General features: G+C 42.2%; 1 protein-coding gene across 2 annotated transcripts in view; it reads right to left on the reverse strand.

Moving 5' to 3' along the window:
- The window catches only part of HGFAC (HGF activator), a 35,426-nt gene extending 17,083 nt beyond the window's left edge, over positions 1–18,343 (reverse strand). Inside the window, exons 1-8 of one of the 2 annotated variants that reach the window (XM_085545758.1) lie at positions 18,162–18,343; positions 17,843–17,964; positions 16,549–16,603; positions 14,583–14,679; positions 11,094–11,167; positions 5,628–5,741; positions 4,495–4,626; positions 3,647–3,757 (exon numbers count right to left, since the gene is read on the reverse strand). In XM_085545758.1, the coding sequence (XP_085401884.1) occupies positions 3,647–3,757; positions 4,495–4,626; positions 5,628–5,741; positions 11,094–11,167; positions 14,583–14,679; positions 16,549–16,603; positions 17,843–17,908 (649 nt within the window). In that variant the 5' untranslated portion in view covers positions 17,909–17,964; positions 18,162–18,343. Of the gene's footprint in view, positions 1–3,646; positions 3,758–4,494; positions 4,627–5,627; positions 5,742–11,093; positions 11,168–14,582; positions 14,680–16,548; positions 16,604–17,842; positions 18,043–18,161 lie in introns of those variants that run through there. The other variant, XM_032444376.2, reaches the window with a different exon arrangement.
- Between the last annotated feature and the right edge of the window lie 1,031 nt (positions 18,344–19,374).

The following is a 19,374-nucleotide window of genomic DNA, read 5'->3' on the forward strand; positions in this document are numbered from 1 at the left end:
CTCTGAGTTTTCATTTCTTATCAGTGCCAAAATGGCTGACTCTGAATCCTATCTGTTACTGTCCCTGTACAATAAAATCACAACTGCTACACATTTGGGGTAATTCATTATGAATTTTGACTTAAAGCTCCATCTCCAAAGTGAACACAGCTACTCTCTTTATACAAAAACATTTTTTTTCCCCTGAAAACTTACAAGTGCATTTTTAAGTGCAATTATTACAAATCAAGCTTAATTAATAAGGAATACTTTCATAAATTAAAACAGCATCTGTGCAGGAAGGGACTGTTGGTGAAATATCTAATTTCCTTTCCTGAAATCATATGCATAAACTGCACTAGAACATTTCTTAAATGGCATGTCTTTCTTTAGTACTGAAGATTTCTATCTTAATGGCTAGAAAATAGAGTATTATTACAAAAAAAATAGAAATCTATATTAGAACCTGTCTTTTGCATATAAATCTCCTTTGTTATACACATCTCCTTATGTTATATTTTTCACCTCCCATTTTGTTTTATTTATTTATTTTTAAATTCATCTTAAAATGTGCCAGCAACTGTATGATCATTATGAGAATGGCTTGTCCATACCTACAATGACTGCTTGCAAGCAAGTCATAAGAGCAGTGAATAACGACTATAAGCCCCAACAAGGACCCCTACATCTGAAAAGAGAGACAAATAACGGGCAGATAAATAGGGACCTGCAAAATCATATAAGTTACAATTAATCTTTGTTACTCACAGTACAAAGGGGATAGAAATAAAACTACCAGTGAGTAGGTTTTAAGCTAACAATAGAAAATACTGTTTTTCTTCGTATCTATTTAAATTCTGGAACTTCTTGTCACGGCATGAAGTTCTACAGAATTCAGATAAATTCAATGGAAAACAAGTAAAGGCCTCATTGGGACTTTCTGGTACTTATAAGCAGGAAGGGGATTGACTTTTTACATGGTCTACTAGTGATAGGACAAGGGAGGATGGTTTTAAACTAAAAGAGGGGAGATGTAGGTTAGATGTTAGGCAGAACTTCTTTAGTCAGAATGGTGAGGCACTGGCATAGGCTGCCCAGAGAGGTTGTGGTTGTTCCATCTCTAGCAGTGCTTAAGGCCAGGCTGGATGGGGCCCTGGGCCTGATCTGATAGGGGACAACCAGCCCATGGTATGGGGTTGGAAGTGGATGATCTTCAAGGTCCCTTCCAACCTCAGCCATTCTGTGACTATGATTCTATTAAGTGTTCAGCAGTTTGTTGAGAAAAATCCTCAAATTAGAAGTATTACTCAGTAATTCCCTGCTCCTTGTACTTCTCAGTTATCTTCTACCTTGCCAGTGCTCAGGGCCTCAGAACCCAGGCTTGTGATCTCAAGCAGAATGACACTGCACTTATTTAGATTTGTGAGGGTGGCGTTAAGATAAATTTGCTGTTTTCCAATTAGAAACTGATGAAAATCGGTTGTTTATTCATGTAGATGCCAAGAGTAGAAGGTGACAGAGAGACCCTCCCCCCCCCCCCATCCACTTCACAGGCCAGTAACGTTTCAGAATGCTTACTGTTTATTAAATGGATGGCATTTTCTTTTATTTTTAAATACATATTCACATCCCACTTTGGCTTTAATGTTGCCTCTACAAATGAATAATGTAGAATAAGTTCATACTGGTGACTTTGCAGCTTTCTCTGGATCAAGCATTGTAACCAGAGGCTACTGAGATTAAAGTGTAAACTCTCATCTCAGTCCTCTAAGGGAAAGGAAACTATACAAGACTGTAAAAGAGAAAACAAAGCAAAACAAAAAGCCAGCTGTGCTCACAGCATTGAATTGAAGGGTTGAAGAATAAATTAATCTAACACATATTTAAAAATCAGCTCCACATGCTGTGAGATCACCAAGTCCCAGTGTTCTCACCAGCGTGCCAGTGCCCTGGTATAATGGCACTATCAGGTCAGTAGACTCCAGTATTAATTTATTTTCTTTAATTTAGAATGACTAAATCCTGATTAAGATATATATATTTAGTTTTATTTTTATACTTCTTTGCAAGCCATTGACACATAAACACAATCCTTCAGTTCCCATTTTGTGTGTGGGTGTTAGGCAACTGAACACAGATGGTTTGTAAGCATCTCAAAGCCATTTGTTTAGCAAACTAAATGCTTGCTTTATTATTTACAAGTAATCAAAGAGCACCTGCTTTTTTCTTGTTCTGAGCTATCCAGACAGAAACCAGTATTACATCCACAACGCTGCCCTCCTGATGTTTATAATTGTGGCTGCACTCAATGGATGTTTATGCACAGCACTGCAGATATTTGGGTAGGAGAAGCTGATAACTAAACAGGAATGTGGAAAGTGTGAAGAGGAGCAGTGTTCCATCCTCCCATGATTTCAGGCTGCACGTGCATGAAATACATGCAGCCTTTTGCCCACATCCATGCAGCAGTAATGCCTGGGGAAAATCTCAGCAGGACAAAATGACAAAAGCACAGAGGTACAGTGAGGGACTTGCAAGAGTCACAAGCTCACTTCACACAATTAATGAAGAACCTGGTGAGTCAAGGTTCAGGACCAGTTCATAAACCATTCAATTTGCCAATTTCTTGCTATTTCTTGTTACATCTGTACTGCCAGTCCCCCTAGTGTTTCTTCTTTTCCAGCTTGAATAGATGGCTGCACCGTTTTTCAACCTCCAGAACAACAAAGTAGAATATCAGATACCACTCTGATACACCAGAGCACACTATACCCATTATATTCCTTTGGGTGCCCAGTGGAGCTACCAAGGGCCTTTGTTTTTTAATGAGACCAAAGTCTTGGGACATATGTCCTGAAAAATCCTTTGCTATGAGCTAATGGGATCATGGGCTGGTATGACTGCAGGTCTGTTATACATTATGCCTAAAACCTTCGGCATTTAAAAAGAAACCACTGATACAACTTGAAGATTCAGTGTGCATGAGAGTTTTACAAACAGCCACAACCTCAGCAGTGAGAAAAGTTACATCTTCAGGCAAGTTACACCAAAAACTACATAGCATCAAGTAAGAAGCAACACAGAGCTTGCACGCAGACAGCAAAGGAAGGTTTCTCTGCCCTGGCCCACCAATAATATATAGATTTTTTAGGTAAACTATGTAGAGTTAAATGTGCTTTTACACTGAAGTACAAAATAACCCGAACAGAGAGCGTGCATTTTATCTCTGTCTACATCTCACAAGAGTCTACTGCTTCCAAATATAGCCAGCTGCTAGATTTTGTCAGAGCACAAACTCCTATTTCACGAGTAGACAGCAAGAGATTCCTGAACCCATGGGGAAGCATTTACGCTGGATAACAACACTGATATCCTGACAAAATGGACACATGTACTACTTTTATGGACACGAATAATTGGATTAAAACCTCTGTGTTTAATTTTCCAGAAGGTTGAGGACAGAAACAAGTATTTTTAGAAGCAGGGCTCCAGTAAAGAAGAGCGTGTTATGTTTTGCACTGGAGGAATACATTAATAAACAGCTGTTGGTGGAGCTTTACACGACTCTCACTTATTATAGGAAATGGCTGCAAAGGCAAAAAGTCCCCAGCTTTCCACACAGCTGAAAACTCCTAATTCCCGTCCCAGAGTATGTTGTTACACTTACCAATATTGCAGTATTTTCCTACAAAAGGTCCTTTGCAGTCACACACGGTTTTCCCACTGAAGGTGATCATTTTACATTCTCCACCATTCATGCAAATATCACGAATACAACCTACAAGCAGAAGCCAAAATCAAATAAAGATACAAACTTATCAAGAGAATGAGTCCAACTGTAACTTAATTTAATACATCTTCTTCCTGTACATGCATCTAAGGGAAGTTTTCTTTTTACTCATCTTAGCTCTACTCAGCTTAGCTTAGCTTTACTCATCTTAGACCTACAGCTGATATGAATAAAAGAAAAGGAAACAATTGATTTCTGCCTACTGAGGTCTGTCTCATTGCTTTCATTTTTATTGGATAATGTCAGCATTGCTATTGAAAAATATTATTAATGAGCAATAGGTAAAAGGAGGTGGTGATTATTACTACTGGTGGTGACGATGGTGACATTTGCATGTCTTTCTGTACAGAGGGTTCTGCCAGGCCCAAGTTTACCACTGAGCTGTGTTTAAGTTTTTGATGACTATATGACTTCTACTATACGGCCTGTCTGTATTCCTATACACTGCAGTCCAGGATACAATCCCTGTCAAGGACAGCACTAAGGCTAGTCATTAAATTCAGCTTACTATATTTAATTGCTTCCTCAAGTAAAAATTGACAAACTGAAGTGATTTCCTGGGTCAGAATTAATGCTCACGCAAGGATGTGACCCCATCATGAAAAGCATGCATGAACAATGATAGCAGCCTTGCTGTGATAAAACCACTCAGGTTTTTTATTCTCACTATCATTTATCCCCACTTTATGCAGGTCAAGAGCTGCAATACAAAATAACGCACTTACTTTTGTGTTCAACTCTCTGGCACTCCATCTGTCCATCCACACAAATGCACTGCTCCACAGCTCCTTGTTTGACTCTTGACCAGCTCATGTCCTCATCAAAGAACTCATAGAGACTGTCATCAAAACATTTCCCTAAAATGCAGTTTGAAAAATAACACAGGCTTTCTGAGATCATTTCTTGCAGGGGATGGTGCCATGTACCCTACTCTCCCTTTCTCTCTATTGAATAGATACATTTGTAGACAGCTGGTGGTTCCCCAACAAGCCATCCTCCTCCAAGGTGTGAAGCCATGAAACCACCATAGCAGTAGCACCAAGGACCTAAATGCAGAGGTGACTTTCCTAAAGCTCTGTGAGTATGATAGCATCACTTCAGCACCCCTAAAAGTTCAGCCACCAAATGCAAAAATATAAAATCAGTGATATATCACTGCACCTATCCCATTTTACAGCACCAGTCATGGATAATGGACCATGCTGGAGAATTAACATTGAAAATGGCATCTTTGCTTATGTTGGGAGGCAGTCCAGAGCTGCAGGAAGAAACTATTGTTAAACAAAGGCAAGCACAATTGGAAGACTTGTTGTAAAAGCCTGATTTTTCTCTTGGCATGCACTAAACTGGGAGTGACAGCACCATAAAATTGGAGAAATAACCCCAGCAAAGCTCTTTGCCCCCTCTTCCACCTCTGGCATTGCATTCCCTGCAGGCAGAGGAGCTATACAGGCATTAGGGTTGGCATCACAGAAGCTGAGATGGCCCTAGGTGTGCATATGCAGAAAGGATAAGGCGTCACCTGAAGTTTTGCTACTTTTTCATGTCTCCCTGCCCTACCTATTGGATGGTATTATTAGTCCCTTCCAAGCACGTAAGTGATATTTAAATCTTAAATCTCTTTGTGTTTCCCATAGCTTAATACCTCATTGGCTCAGAGCATGCTTGGATTTATAACCATATAATCAAGTTATTTTCAGCTGTCCTGTCTCTAATGGATGTCTGTCGCAACCATTTAGAAATCTGCCTACAGAAACAATCATGCATAACAGCACTACCTTGTCATTAAGCAAACTTTAACTAGCTCTCCTTGCTGCCCATATCTCTTGGAGTAACACTTGGGGAAGAAGATACTCACTCATCTGACAGTCTCTTCCTGTGAATTCCTCAGGACAGGCACAGTGGTACGTCCTATGACCATGAGCAAGAAAACAGGTCCCTCCGTTTTGGCAAGGGTTGTTTGCACAGTGATCTAGATGGACCACATAAAAAGATGTTGTTAACGTCTGCCAGATAAACCATGCTTTGTTGCATTAGGAGTTGGCTTGGTTACCTTAACCATTTTGGTTTGATGCACAGTGACTTTAATACCACCTCTTAATCTAAAACAGTATTGATCCAACCAATATGTATTGATTTTGAGGTGAAAAACAATTACATTCAACCAGCTTTTTAAACCCACATCACTTATCACTGTTCTGGATGTTTTCCCGGATAATAGAGCAAGGAGAAATGGCTTCAGACTAAAAGAGAGGAGATTTAGACTGGATATAATGAAAGAGGTTTTTTTGCTATAAGAATGGTGAAGCACTGGCACAGGTTGCCCAGAGAGGTGGTGGATGCTCCATCACTAGAGACACTTGAGGTCAGGCTAGATGGGTCTCTGAGCACTTGATGGAGCTGTAGGCATCCCTGCTCATTGCAGGGGAGTTGAACCAGATGACCTTTAAGAGTCTCTTCCAACTCAAACTGTTCTATGATTCTACTCTACGAGTAGAACAAACTCGTCCCAGGGCGGTGGGCTCAGGCCAACCCGAGGCTACAGTAAAGAAGATGGGCCGATGCCCACTAGATGGAGCTGTGCCTTTGCACTGGGGAGGAAGGCGTAGCTCCAACTCTGCCCGGATTACTGCCCTGCATGCTTTGCATTTCAACAGAAATAACCGGGATTATGCATCTCTCTTTCAAATTACACCAAGGACCATCCTCCACAGAGGAATTCACTGTGGATTTTTTGGATTAGATCTAAAATGAACAGACAGCTGGAACAAAGAAAGAAGCTTTTGAAGCAAGGCACGTCCAAATAAATCAGGCCAAATGAGATTAAACTGGAGCAGAACTACAGAACTATTTTTTACAGGAATCTTCCAAATCATGGGAAAATAAGTTGGGAGAGGATGTGCTAGAACAGCTCTCTCAGAGTGCAATGGAAGCTTGACTTCCATCAAAGGAAGTTGTGTGGAAGCTTTGGAGGCCACTTAAGCTCCTGATTGCAGTGATGTCAACCAACATCTTACTTTGCACCTGCTGAAGAGATGGCCCAATAACTTGCCTGCATTTCATCCCCCTTGCAACAGCTACTCCAAGAGAGGTTACTCAACCTAAGTGCTCCTTTAGCTGGAGTGGTATCTATGCATAAGAGGCAGTGTATGAAAACAAGCACACACATACAAAGCTAAGCAAAGTATGAAAGGCAGTTCCTGAACTTGGCTACAGCAGTGGAAATGTGAAAGTTCCCCTGCACAGATCATAATATTTACTGTAGAAGAGAGTGGTGTAATTGATGTGAAATACCAGCCCTGGGTGTATTCACTGCTAGTTTCACTCCAGGATAACATCAAGGAAAAGCAAGTAAAGGCAGCAATGATTCTACTGTTTGTGCTGTTTGGTAGTTATGAAATTTGTAGTGATGTAATGTTTCCTCAAAGGCAAATTCTGTGTTTCCTGTACCAATCACATCAAAACCATGACTTGCTCTCCATCTTCAGGTACAGCAGGGATATGGACAGAGACTACACCTCATTACACCCACAAAGAGCACTTCCAGCCCCTCCTGCCTTTCCCAGTTGGAGACCCTCATTGCATCCCACTTCCCCTGGCTATTCCACATCCCTCCTGTCCTAGAGTACAGCTCTAACTTCTACCTCCAACAGGTGCTTCCAAGCAGGTGAATACATCACTAACTCTAAGGACTCCTGCCCAACACTAACTATGCATTAAATGTGGAGTCCAAGCCCTTGCCTGTTCAGCCAGTGTCTAAATCTCATGAGAAAAAACAACTTGTTCTTGCTGGCAGCCACCCTGACATCAGCTTCACCTCTCAAAGGCTGTGCAGGAGATTTCAAAGGCTGTGAGGAGAAAGCCTCACCTTTCTAACTATATCTTCCCACAGTGGTTTCTGCTGCTCACCTTTCCCAGGGGCTGCTCTTCCTCAAAGCCCCTCATGGGACAGAGCCTGTTCCTCATGCCTGTGCAGCCCACATGCCTCTACTTCTTCTTTTCATGTCAGTTCAAATATCTCTTAGGAAAAAAAATACATATATATATATATATATCCATCCCCTGTCTGGTTGTTTGACACCTTCCAAAACTCGGCCTCTCTGGGGTTCTGGCCATTTGTCCAAGATTTCCAGATATTCAGCAGCCTGGTCATATTTACAGATCTGACAGCTCCAAACACATACATTTATATGTGTATCTGAGCTGTGCGTGCACAGCCTGGTTGGCCCCTGTTCACAACTGCGTTTACCTCAGGCAGGTCCTATACATGCTCTCCACAGGACTTCCCAGGCAGGAGAGACAGATCCTCCATAAGCCTGAACAGATATCTCCTAAAGGCAGAGATAAAGCTCCTGCTAATTTTGGGGGGGCTGAACAAGCACTGCAGGTGCTGTTTCTGTGAGCTCTGGCTCTGTGCTGCACAGTGCAAACATTTCCCTCCAGCAGAGCCTTTATACAAGAGCATCACTTCACCCTGGAGCCAAAGGTTTGGTGGTTAAACTTTCCCTGGAAATTGGCAGAAGTATTTTTCTGGATCAATGCCCCAAACACTTGCTTAACATCAACTTGTAAGCAGCTCTGGTGGTTTCAAGCAGACTCCCCACATACGTGGGGTAATCTAGATCTGGAGAGAGTCCATGCTTCAGCCTTTGATCCTTCCGCATCCCAATTCACACACTCCTCACGAATCTCCCATAGTCAAGGGCATTTTATCCTCCTGGAATTTCAGTTTTTACTGCTTTTTGTGTATCTGTAAAGCAGCTGACATTTCCTCAAAGTTCTAATATCTTAGCTGTTTGTTTGTTTGTTTGTTTAATAAAATCATGTATCTTCCACATTTAGAAGATCGTCATTATTTAGTTGGACTGCTGCTCTCTATCTTCCCAGCAGGTGAGCTTGCCACCATTTTCTTGAAGTTCCCTTCAGCCATTTACCACTCCTTCCTTTTGACCTCACCATAAACCCTTTTGCCTTTAACCTGACAATCTGCAAGATGTTTTTCAAGTTCAAATACAGCACTTGCTGCTTAAAAAATAAATAAATAGAGCTACGCTTACAAATAAACCAACACATACAGACTTATTTATTTAACTGTACAAACACCTTCATGCCCCTAGAAATGAAGTATTTTCTTTGTAACAGACAGCTATGTTCCCTTCCCTCTCTCTCATTCCCCTTTCTCTTTCCTTTCCTCTTTCACACATGTAACTCTTCTGGAGAACTAGAAGCCAGGACAAGGTATCTCTGGGGTTATAGTACATTGAGAGCCAGGCTGGGGAGGGAGCTTTCTCTTTGCAAACCATCCTAACCAACCCTATGGTGGATAACAGACAAAAATGATCTGAAGAGCCCCCAAAACCTTGCTCATTTTGGAGACAAGATAAGAGGCTGTCAGGACAGCACTGATGAGAAAGGAAAGAGACAGAGGTGGCATGAGGAACCCTGGGGCAGCAGTGGGGAGGGGGAGAATGGAGGGATCCCCAGTAAATCCAGCCTCCACTGGGGAGCGATTATCCTGGACAAACTATCTCAGATCCCAAAAGTGTGCAGCTTCTGTAAGCCCTCGTCCTCTGCTTTTCTGCACAGGAGGAGCAGCAGGTGATGCAAGATGCTCTGTGCCACAACAGCAAAGAAACAGCACAACATAAACTCAGTGCACAAGACTGCAGAGGTAAATGGCAAAGGGATGGAAAATCTATCTGTCCAGAGAAGGAGTTGAAAGGGAAAATAAAAGCACTAACAAGAGTGAGGCAGGAACACTCCTTTCAAATTCACAGCAGAACATGAGTTACCATGTTTCCAAGACTAAGATCTGAGAGGGCACTCATGAATAAGCAAGTGAAGCCCTCATAACTTGATTCCTGTAAGCATGAACTGCCTGTGTTCAGAATTCACGTCTGACATACTTGCATTACAAAGGCACATGGGTTGCTGCTTATTATGGGATTAGGTCATTTGTCTCTGATCTACTGTTAATCTGTTTTAAAACCAGGCTGGAAAATAATTTAAAGTTGTTAAGTTTAAAATGATGATGTTGCATACTGCTTAATTTTAGATTCTGAGGATGATTCAGCTCACACTGGCTTTTCAAGCGCACTGGTAGATTGTAATCAGCTTGGCAATGAGACTCCTGACATGACAGAGAACTCTGCAAGGAAAAGGTAGAAAATGCCCTTTGTTTGAATGTGAGAAGCGAACGTGTAAAGGTATCCAGCCAGATCACACAGACTGAACAAGACAGGTCACATCTGAAAGTAGCTCCAAAGAGAAAGAGGAAGATGATCAGCATTCAGATGCAGATCCAAAAATAGACACTGGGACATGAAGACTGGTCAGTACAACACCTGATGTTTCAGCGCTGGTCAGTCATTGTGCAAATGAGGCCTAGATATCTATATGTTCCTTACTAAATGAATGAGTTAGATGTTTCAAAATGAGAACCCCAAGCGGTCAGCCCACGAAGGCTGAAGCAGGAGAGACAGACATGCAACAGCCAGCCATCAAGGCAGTGCTGAGGGCAGCATGATCCCCTCAGAATACTTGGGACATGGTGCTTCAGCCACCACGTTGCTTAGAAGTAGCATATAGACAGAGTTTGCCACAGACCTTGGCTTCTCCATTTAGACAGACTTTCACAATGTGTATAATCTTAGAACTCGAGTGTGGTGACCCACATGAAGTTGCTACACTGCTCTTCTAAGTAACCCTTTCGTTGTCCCTCAGTACTCCTGCAATGAAGCACCTCTTGTATTCTCCATAGCAGCCCAAAACACAAAGAGCTTGGTTGTCACAGAATCACTGACCCATCATAGGATCATTTGAATTGGAAGTGACCCCTAAAGATCATCTAGTCCAACTCTCCTGCAATGAATAGGGACACCTATGGCTAGATCAGGTTGCTCAAAGCCCCATCCAGCCTGACATTGAATGTCTCCAGGGATGGGGCATCTGCCACATCTCTGGGCAACCTGTTCCAGTGCTTCACCATCGAAAGGAAAGATGCTCCCTATTGAGTTCATTAGGAAAATCTAAAAGACATCTTATGATCACCTCTGTGCTCTGTGTTCAGCTCCAGCAGGAGCTCAGATTTCCATGTTTGCTCAGCCATAGTGTCTCTCCATGGCTTCAGGTTAATCAACAGTGAATTAAAGACTCTGCGGTATCCACAGCCCAACGCTATGGTTATGGAAACTCAAAAGAAGCTCTTGGAAACATTTAATGTGAAGGCTTGTTCTGCATTTACAAGTTAGAAGGCACAGACTACTGCTACATGTGGAAAATGGGAAGCAGAAACATGGAGTGACTCAGCAATGGCTCACATTACCTGAGTGCTCTGTAGACAGCAACGTGCAGTACCCCCATTTCCTGTCCCGGTCATAGTTATGTGTTGTTGAGCACCTGGAAAGAATGAAAAGCACGGTTCAGTGCAGCTTCAAACAGCCCAGATATTGCATCAGAGTGAAGGGCAACAATGGGAAGTTCATTTACCCCATTGTTGTGTTCACCATAATGGAAATTTTTACTTTATATAAAAATCCTGCAGAGAAAATGCTTATGAGGATTTACAGGCTTAGAGCTACTACAGATCCTTGTGCCATTGTGAACAGTGCTTCAGTATAGTCAGGAACCTTCTTTTTGTTCTCAGTCCATAAAGGCCAAGTACACGGTTGCACTGAAACTATCATAGAATTACCAAGGTTGGAAAAGACATCCAAGATCATCCAATCCAACCATCCACCTACCACCAGTATTTCCCCACTAAACCACATCGCTCAGTACCACATCTAAACACTTCTCAAACACCTACGGGGATGGTGACTCAGCCACTCCCTGTGCAGACAGCTCCAGTGCTTGATCATCCTTTCAGAGAATAATGCAGACTAAGAATGAGATGTGAAAGCAGGACCTGAGACCTCCAAATAATCCTACGGGTGGGATGGTGGGGAAGGGAAGTCTGCTTTCTATTTCTAAGATTAGAAAACAAAAGACAGAAATGAAAAACTAAACAAAAGCAAATAAATTAAGTCTCCCATATTCATTACAAAACAAGCCAAGCAGGACCCGACCCATTTCTCATGCCTGCCTGTTCCCTTTAACGATCTGCAGAGGCAGAAGTCTACCCACAGAGGGACCTTCTCCTTGCTTTCCACCGTATTTTATGCTCACTTCCTTTAAAGCATTTCTTAAAAGCAGAACTGAGTGTTTGTCTAAATGAATTTAAGCAAACTCTGCTTAAAATACATTAAAAAAATGACACACTCTAGATTCTTGGTATCAAGCAGATACCAAGTTCTATGCAAATAGAGAACTATTTTTTTTTACTTCCTCAATGCTTTTTTTTTGCCATCAGAGGTTCTGTCTGCTTCTTCCACTGGCTTCCCACAAGCCACTGGTTCTCTCACCCAGTGATGTTACCCTACAAGGACTAGGAACATATTAATCCCATCCTGTGCCGCCAAGCTTCCCACACATTTGTATCAACGTTTTGTGTTTTCTGCCATGTTCCTCTTACTCTGTGGGACAAGCTCAACACATCCTCAAAGCTACTTCACTATTCTTTGGCATCCATTGCATCCTTAGTTTCTCTGTCCCTACACTGCTTTGTCTTTCTGGAGGTAAGAATGAAATCCAGCAAGACTTCCAGCTGATTTTTTCCTCTTCAACACAAAAGGCAAACTTACATGATATCTTTATACCTGGTAAGAGACTGCTGAATGGGAATTTATCTGTGAAAACAGATTATAATTAAAGGGAAATGCAATGGAGGATGCTGCTAAAGGAAGTTTATTACTAGAATACTGCAATTATTTTGTCTTCTTTCCTGTGCTTTCAATAAATATTTGTAAAGACACTGTGTTGTTTGTTGCTCTTGGAGTAAGTAGGGAGAGATTTCTGCAGTCAGAACTCTGACTTGTGTTGAAATACTTAATGTTACAAGACATCAAATTCATGTTTGATCTTAACACATTCACTCCTTGGAATCAAAACTGTATCTCATAAACAAGATGTCCTTTGTGTTAAGATAGACACCACCCTTCAATGCTTTCTGAAGTGTGACTGTCTTTTTATTAAGCTTAATATGATGAGTTAACACATGATACTTGTGTCATAGGTAGTATAAGAATGCATATGAGGAAACTAAAGCCAATGGAAGCCAAAATAAAGTCCTGCTTTGAGTAATACCTTAACAATTATGAAGGGCTCCTTAAAAACATAATCCAGCACTCTCTTAGGTTTGATAAGGCACAAAAAACCCTCAGGTTAAGAAAAGCATTCAAAAGCTAGCAAAACTAAGCCATTTTCTCCTAGTCTAGTCTCCTTGCATTTGTCCCTGCTCTCCCCCAATCTCCATCCTTGCAACTCATGGGCAGGCAGGCGGAAGGAGGGAGATGAGCCTTGTCTTCTGTGTGCCCCTAAGGACCAGCTGTCAGCACAAGCCACACAGGGGCTGGTTTCAGGTCACACAAATATGCCCAGAGTATATTTCCTAATCGCCCTTCAGGGCTCTGTTCCCAGCATCTCCATGCCTAAAGTCACATGCTGGATTGCTTTTAGTTTGTGAAAGAAGAGTAAATATTGGCTAGCAGGTCAGCCACAGGGTGAAATGATCTGTCAAAACCAAACAGCTCCAGCCATCCTCCTCATCTCCATGCCTGTAAATGGCTTTTAGAAAAAAAAAAATAAATAAGAACTACAACTGCAAGTTCTCCAAGGTCACCTGTGAAACGTGCTCTAACCTTGGATCTCATGCCTACCCTGCCTTTCCATTTCTGTGGTCTAACTTGTTAATTACTGATGCTCTGTGCATTTATTTTTAGCAAGATTAGTAGTCATTTCCTAACCCAAATCTCTGTGTCTATTTGCAACAGAGAATCATAAGATCACTAAAATCAGGAAGGACCACTAAGATCATCTAGTCTAACTGTTGACCCATCCCCACTATGCCCACTAACCATATCCCTCAGTGCTGCATCTCCACATTTCTTGAGAACCTCCAGGGACTGTGACTCCACCACCTCCACCTTGAAAACACGTACATATATTTCTTTAACAGAACTCATCTCTACAGACATATTTTTCTAATTATTGACAGCCATTTATTTCCTGCCTTATTACCTTTAGCTTCTGCTTATATGCTCACCATAAAGATAAATCTGCAAAATTATTCTTGTATATTCAGTACTTGCTACAGTAGAGATCCCATTTAACTACCTTTAACCCTAAAAGAAAAACAAGTATTCATAACAGCTTATACAACTGAAAGAACAGCCTTCAGCCAACATAAGGAACCCGGTCTTAAACATACTAATGAAAAGAATTTTTACCCAAAAACAAGAGCACTACACCACATGAAATGAGGATAGAATAAGGAGACATTAGGGTGAAAAAGGCAGCTTTCCTCAATGATCAGCCTGTCCCTGCAGCAGTACAAATACATATCTACTCAAATCGACAGATTCCTTAACAGAGGGGGTCATTGCATACAGGTGGTCCCTATCTTCCCTTTTGCCTCCAAGGGTGGCTAGCTCCTTATTCTGGCTCATTCTGTACCAGCTGTTCCCAATCTGAAGGCCAAGAAAAAAACATTTCTGTGGGTGCTAAGCTTTCTGTGGCCTTGGGTACCCCATGACTGGGTCTGTTCTCATCTGTGTGCTCTTTGATCCAAGGGCTGTGAGCATCAGCAGGGTAACGTTATTGCTCTCAATGGATTTGAGAATGATCCCGTGTTAATTGTTACAAAGACAAGACAAAGACACTAAATCATTATATTTTCCTTTAGCACTCTCTTTACTTGTGAGCAAAGTTAACTTACCATTTCTTTCGGGAAAACAGATTTGATAAGCATGAGTGATAAAGCCTTCCACCATACCGGAAAGGAAACATGCATAAATTTCCATCCTCTGTAAACACTGCAATACAAGAACAAAAACCTCACCATGCAGCTGAGCACCAGCCCAGAGGTGTGCGTGTATATGTATTACATTGTTATTATAGTAAATCGTAAGTCATCACAGAATCATAGAACGGCTTGGGTTGGAAGCAACTTCAAGAATCATCAGGCTCCAACTCCCATGCTACAGTTAGCTGCCTTCAAGTTCTTCAGCAATACTTTGGTTTCTGAGTCTTTACAACTTCTGTTATTAAAGAAAAAGTCTAAAATCCCACATAATTACTAAATCAGCAGAGAGTGATGGGCTCTGCGGTAAACACCTCAGAGCATTTCAAGCTCATAATACATTGCAATTTCTGGTACAACAAATGGCAATTACATTCATTAATTGCAATTATCATTTCTAATTGTGTAGTATTGTAATAGCATATTAAATTGATTTCTGGTGTAGTATCCTTCCAGGCTACCTATCACTTTGTAACATCTGTTTAAAACAATTAAGGCACAAGGTGGTACAAGTTGAAATAGAAACAGCCAAGGGAAAGAGGATTTTAAAGGTTAGGGAGTGACAGATCATTTTAATCATGCCATCTTCCCCTTGGGATAAGTGGATAGAAATTGATGGGACAGGTATCTGAGAAGGGCAAGTGTTCTATTTGCCAAGTCAGTGATAGCTGTGTAAGAATGGGTTGTGGGAGCCTAGCAGAAAAAAATCCTTCAAGATGAATGTTGAGAATGAAAGAGACTGGAGACAGAAAAGACAACGAAAAGCTGTCAGAGCTTATTTAACCATTAAACTAAAAGAAATCTGTTCTGAGAACCAGAAGTATGAATGGGAAACCAGCCTCTGGAGTAGGTGAGGAACAGGGCATAGAGCCATGGTCAAGTACTGCCTATTTCCACTTTTTGGGGCTGACATCACTCTCCTCATCCTGAGCCTAACCCTGCAGTCACAGCCGGGGCTCCATCACACCACTGTGATGTCTTGCAAGCCCTGACACATCACCTCAACTCACTGCTGAGGACATTTGTGAGCACTGTGTGAAAATCAACCCATCCCTGTGGTCCAAGCCTTCTCAGCCAGCTTAAATTACGGTCACCCTATTAGCTTTGGCTGTCCCTGTGTCAATGCAAAATAGCTACCCCAGTCACTTTGCTATCTCTTTTTGAAGCATAGAATTCATTGTCTGAAATAACTGGGTGAATGTTCAGATATTTACTTTCACTGCTTGACAGCTCCCATTCTAATTAGCTACAACATTGTGAAAATAATTCCACTGAGAAGACTTATTTAATCCCAAAGGTCATTAAAAACTGTTTTAAGCTACAAAGGCACCAGAAACAGCCCAATTCATACAAACCACAACAGCAAAAGCACGGAGCAATAAAGGCTTTAAAACTGGAAGTCTGCAATGTCTGCACACAGACAGGATGTCTGAAACTTCAGGTTTCAAAACAAATGCAACACAGCAAATTGCACAGAACTCAAACCCTCCTCTCGCACAGAGATCAAGGGCAAGAATTGAACTCACACATTCAAAGAGCTGCGTATGTACTTTAATGCATAGGGCAGACACAGCTCTGATGAAAATAAAGGGAGTTGCACATCACAGCCCCGCCATGTTAGGACACAGGGTAAGCCACACAAGCTCAGAAAAAATGAAAATCCCAGCAGCAGCTTTGCATTAATCCCCACCTGAAGGAAAATTACCTGGGATGCCCGAGCTAATCCCAAGTTCACATCTACACAGAATTTAATAGTCATAGCAATTCCATAATCCTTATGCATGTTGAAACAAAGACAGGCTTACTGCTGGCGTGCACAGTGTGGATGCAGAAAGGCAGATTGTTCTTACTGTCATGAAAACTGTTGGATTTGACTCTGTACCTTGTAGGTGAGTGAATTCATGTTTTGAGCCTCTTCCTGCCCCAGATTTGTGGTGCTACAAAGAGAAAAGAAAAAAACGTGGAATGAAGAAAGAAATTCACTCTGAGAACCATCCTGTAGTGAACAATATGCCCCCAAACTGTGTTTCTCTCAGTTCTTCCACACAGATCTCGTTATTTGCATCTAATTTCAGCTGGGGATCTGATAAATGGGTGTAAATAAACACTGGATAGCAGAAACTCTGTTAAATCAGGAGAATACAGCACAATACCATGAAGGCTGAGGCTCTGCTCCATTATGTCTTGCTACTGCCAAGAAACACATCTCCTATCTTCCTCTGCAAAATGAATGTATGTATTCTGGGGCCAGCTGACAGTTACAAATAATATCCTAGGATTTGACTTTAGCTGGATCCCTCGGGGCATTAGCTAAGAAAGCAACCTCAGCTTTATTTGGGTTTGCCAATCAAGCAAGCAGAAAACATTATTGCTCGTTAGAGCTGATCTGAAACCACGGGAAATAATAAAAAATGGGGAATACGCATAAAATGCTGCTGCCACCAGAGGTGCTGGGAGCTGATCTATAGCAAAATGAAAATATCATGAAAACAGTCAAGGAAGCAGCACATCATAGAACCATAGAATGGCCTGGGTTGAAAAGGACCACAATGATCATCCAGTTTCAACCCCCCTGCTTTGTGCAGGGTCACCAACCACCAGACCAGGCTGCCCAGACATCAGCCTGAACATCATGAGCATAGATGTGGATAGAGAATGCAATAAGCAAGGGAGAAGGCAAAGCTGTTTCTAACATACATCTACAGAGCTCGATCATATCTGAGGAAGAAACAATTTTTTTCGCTCAAACTCCACACTACTTCTGTCTGCACTGGGCAGTCTGCATGGCTTCAGCCAAGGCTGAGCTCTGTCACAGGCATTGTGAATATTCCCCTCTGCCCCAGCATAGAATATTTAAGAAGATACTTCTACACTTTGCTTGAATAGTTGGGATTACAGCATCACTTAATAGTTTTAACGTAGCTGATGAAGTAAAAATAACTATAAGGATACACAAGTGTGGGCCTGGGCTATCAACTATGCACAAGGCACAAGCTATCCTACAAACACTGCTTAGTCCGCACTGCTGTGGGCCTTGATCTAGCAAACCCTCCATGTTTGAAGCACTCCTTCTTTCTACTTGGTTGGTGGCATCACTCATCCAGCCCCAGGCAGCACTGCCCTGCCAGGCAGCATGTAGCTGATCTGCCACTCCAAAGCAGAGCAATCAGACTTACCTTCTTCATACAGTCACCGCTCAGAGCCAGAGCCAAGACGAGAGCGAAAGGAGCGCAGGCTTTCATCTTCACTCCCCTCTCAGTGAGGTTTTGCCTGGAAGAAGGAATCTCCCAGGGCTGGGCTGAAACAGAAGGGTGAATAAGCAAGAAGTTTTCCCAAAGGACTGCAATTTGTTTGACTGTAGGGTATTTTAGTTCTCTAAGTAAGCAGAGCTCTTATCATTGTTAATCATTAATGCCTTTGTGGGTAGATGGGAATGCTTGTAGCAAGATACACTGCCTAAACTGCATGGAGTTAAGAGTTTATCATGTGTCTGACCCCAGCTGCTGGTCTTTCTTCCTCTGTGGAACTCAGCACGTGGTAAGGGCACCTCCAGAGCAGCTGATCCAATGGTGCTTGTAATCGGGAGGTGTCTGGCACCCAGACACTTTGCATCTCTTTCTCCTCACAAGGATGGAATAACAATAACAGGGAGCTCCCAGCAAGCCCTCTCAGAAAACAGCACTGTGTTGCAAAATATGGAACAGATCAATGCCAATATCAGGCATAGGAATTACTCATTAACAGATAGTTACCTGTCCAACCATGACTTACAATAACAGTCTTTTAGCAACTCATTGCAAGAATTAGAGGGAGCCCACGCCAACGACAAAACAGTTGCTGTACCAAAGGCCTCCCTTCTGCAGCTGCCTGAACAAGCCCATCTCAGTGTGGAAGTGCTTGGCCATGGAAGCTGCACGGGAGAAGCATTTCTAATAGGGATGCAGAAAGCATTGCTAAAACTGAAATTTCACCAGCAGAGTCTGTTTCAACCCCACCTTGCCCCACAACCCAAATCCACAGGTTTGGCTGGTCTAACTGTGCCTGCGCTTGAGGCTCTCGCCAACCATCGCTGTCAGTCAGGGACCACACCTCTTCACACCCAAAATACAGCAGCAGGCAGAATCCCATAGTCCTTGCTTAAGTTTTGCTCTACACTTTGAAGATTCACAGCTATGGAAGGAGTGGGAGTTTATGTTTTAACCCAACAAGACTGGCGGTAAGGCCCTGGGCTCGAGTGGAGCTACCCAACACCATTTTGCCATGATGGTTTATAGTGCTGGAGGGAATTTCCAGTGGATGTGCTATTACACTGCTGTGTCTGTCATCAAAGTAATAGCTCTTGTTAGCACAATCATGCAGATACAGATTTATGGACAACATTTTCCTACTGACAGTAAGGCTTCAAAGAGCAAAAACCAGGTGGATTTGGAATTGTCTCCCCACGCTCCAGCAAAGAACAAGCAAGCGGAAAAAAAATTACCTTTGTGCATTGTTTGTTGGCTGAAGATTTGAAACAACTAAAGCTTTGGCACAGATGAATGGCATCGATGCATCATATTTTTCCTGAGTTTACAAATAGGAAATAAGAGGCGCAGACAGACTGGGCTCCCTGGGGACACCTGGCAAAGCTAGAACATAAGTATAAACTTCCTGCCCTCATGATTGATGCAGGTCTTCAGGCTTTAATCTAGCAACTCCCATACAATGG

The sequence above is a fragment of the Coturnix japonica genome, chromosome 4 (assembly GCF_054131305.1).
Source record: "Coturnix japonica strain WE chromosome 4, WE-NBRP24, whole genome shotgun sequence".
Lineage (NCBI taxonomy): Eukaryota > Metazoa > Chordata > Aves > Galliformes > Phasianidae > Coturnix > Coturnix japonica.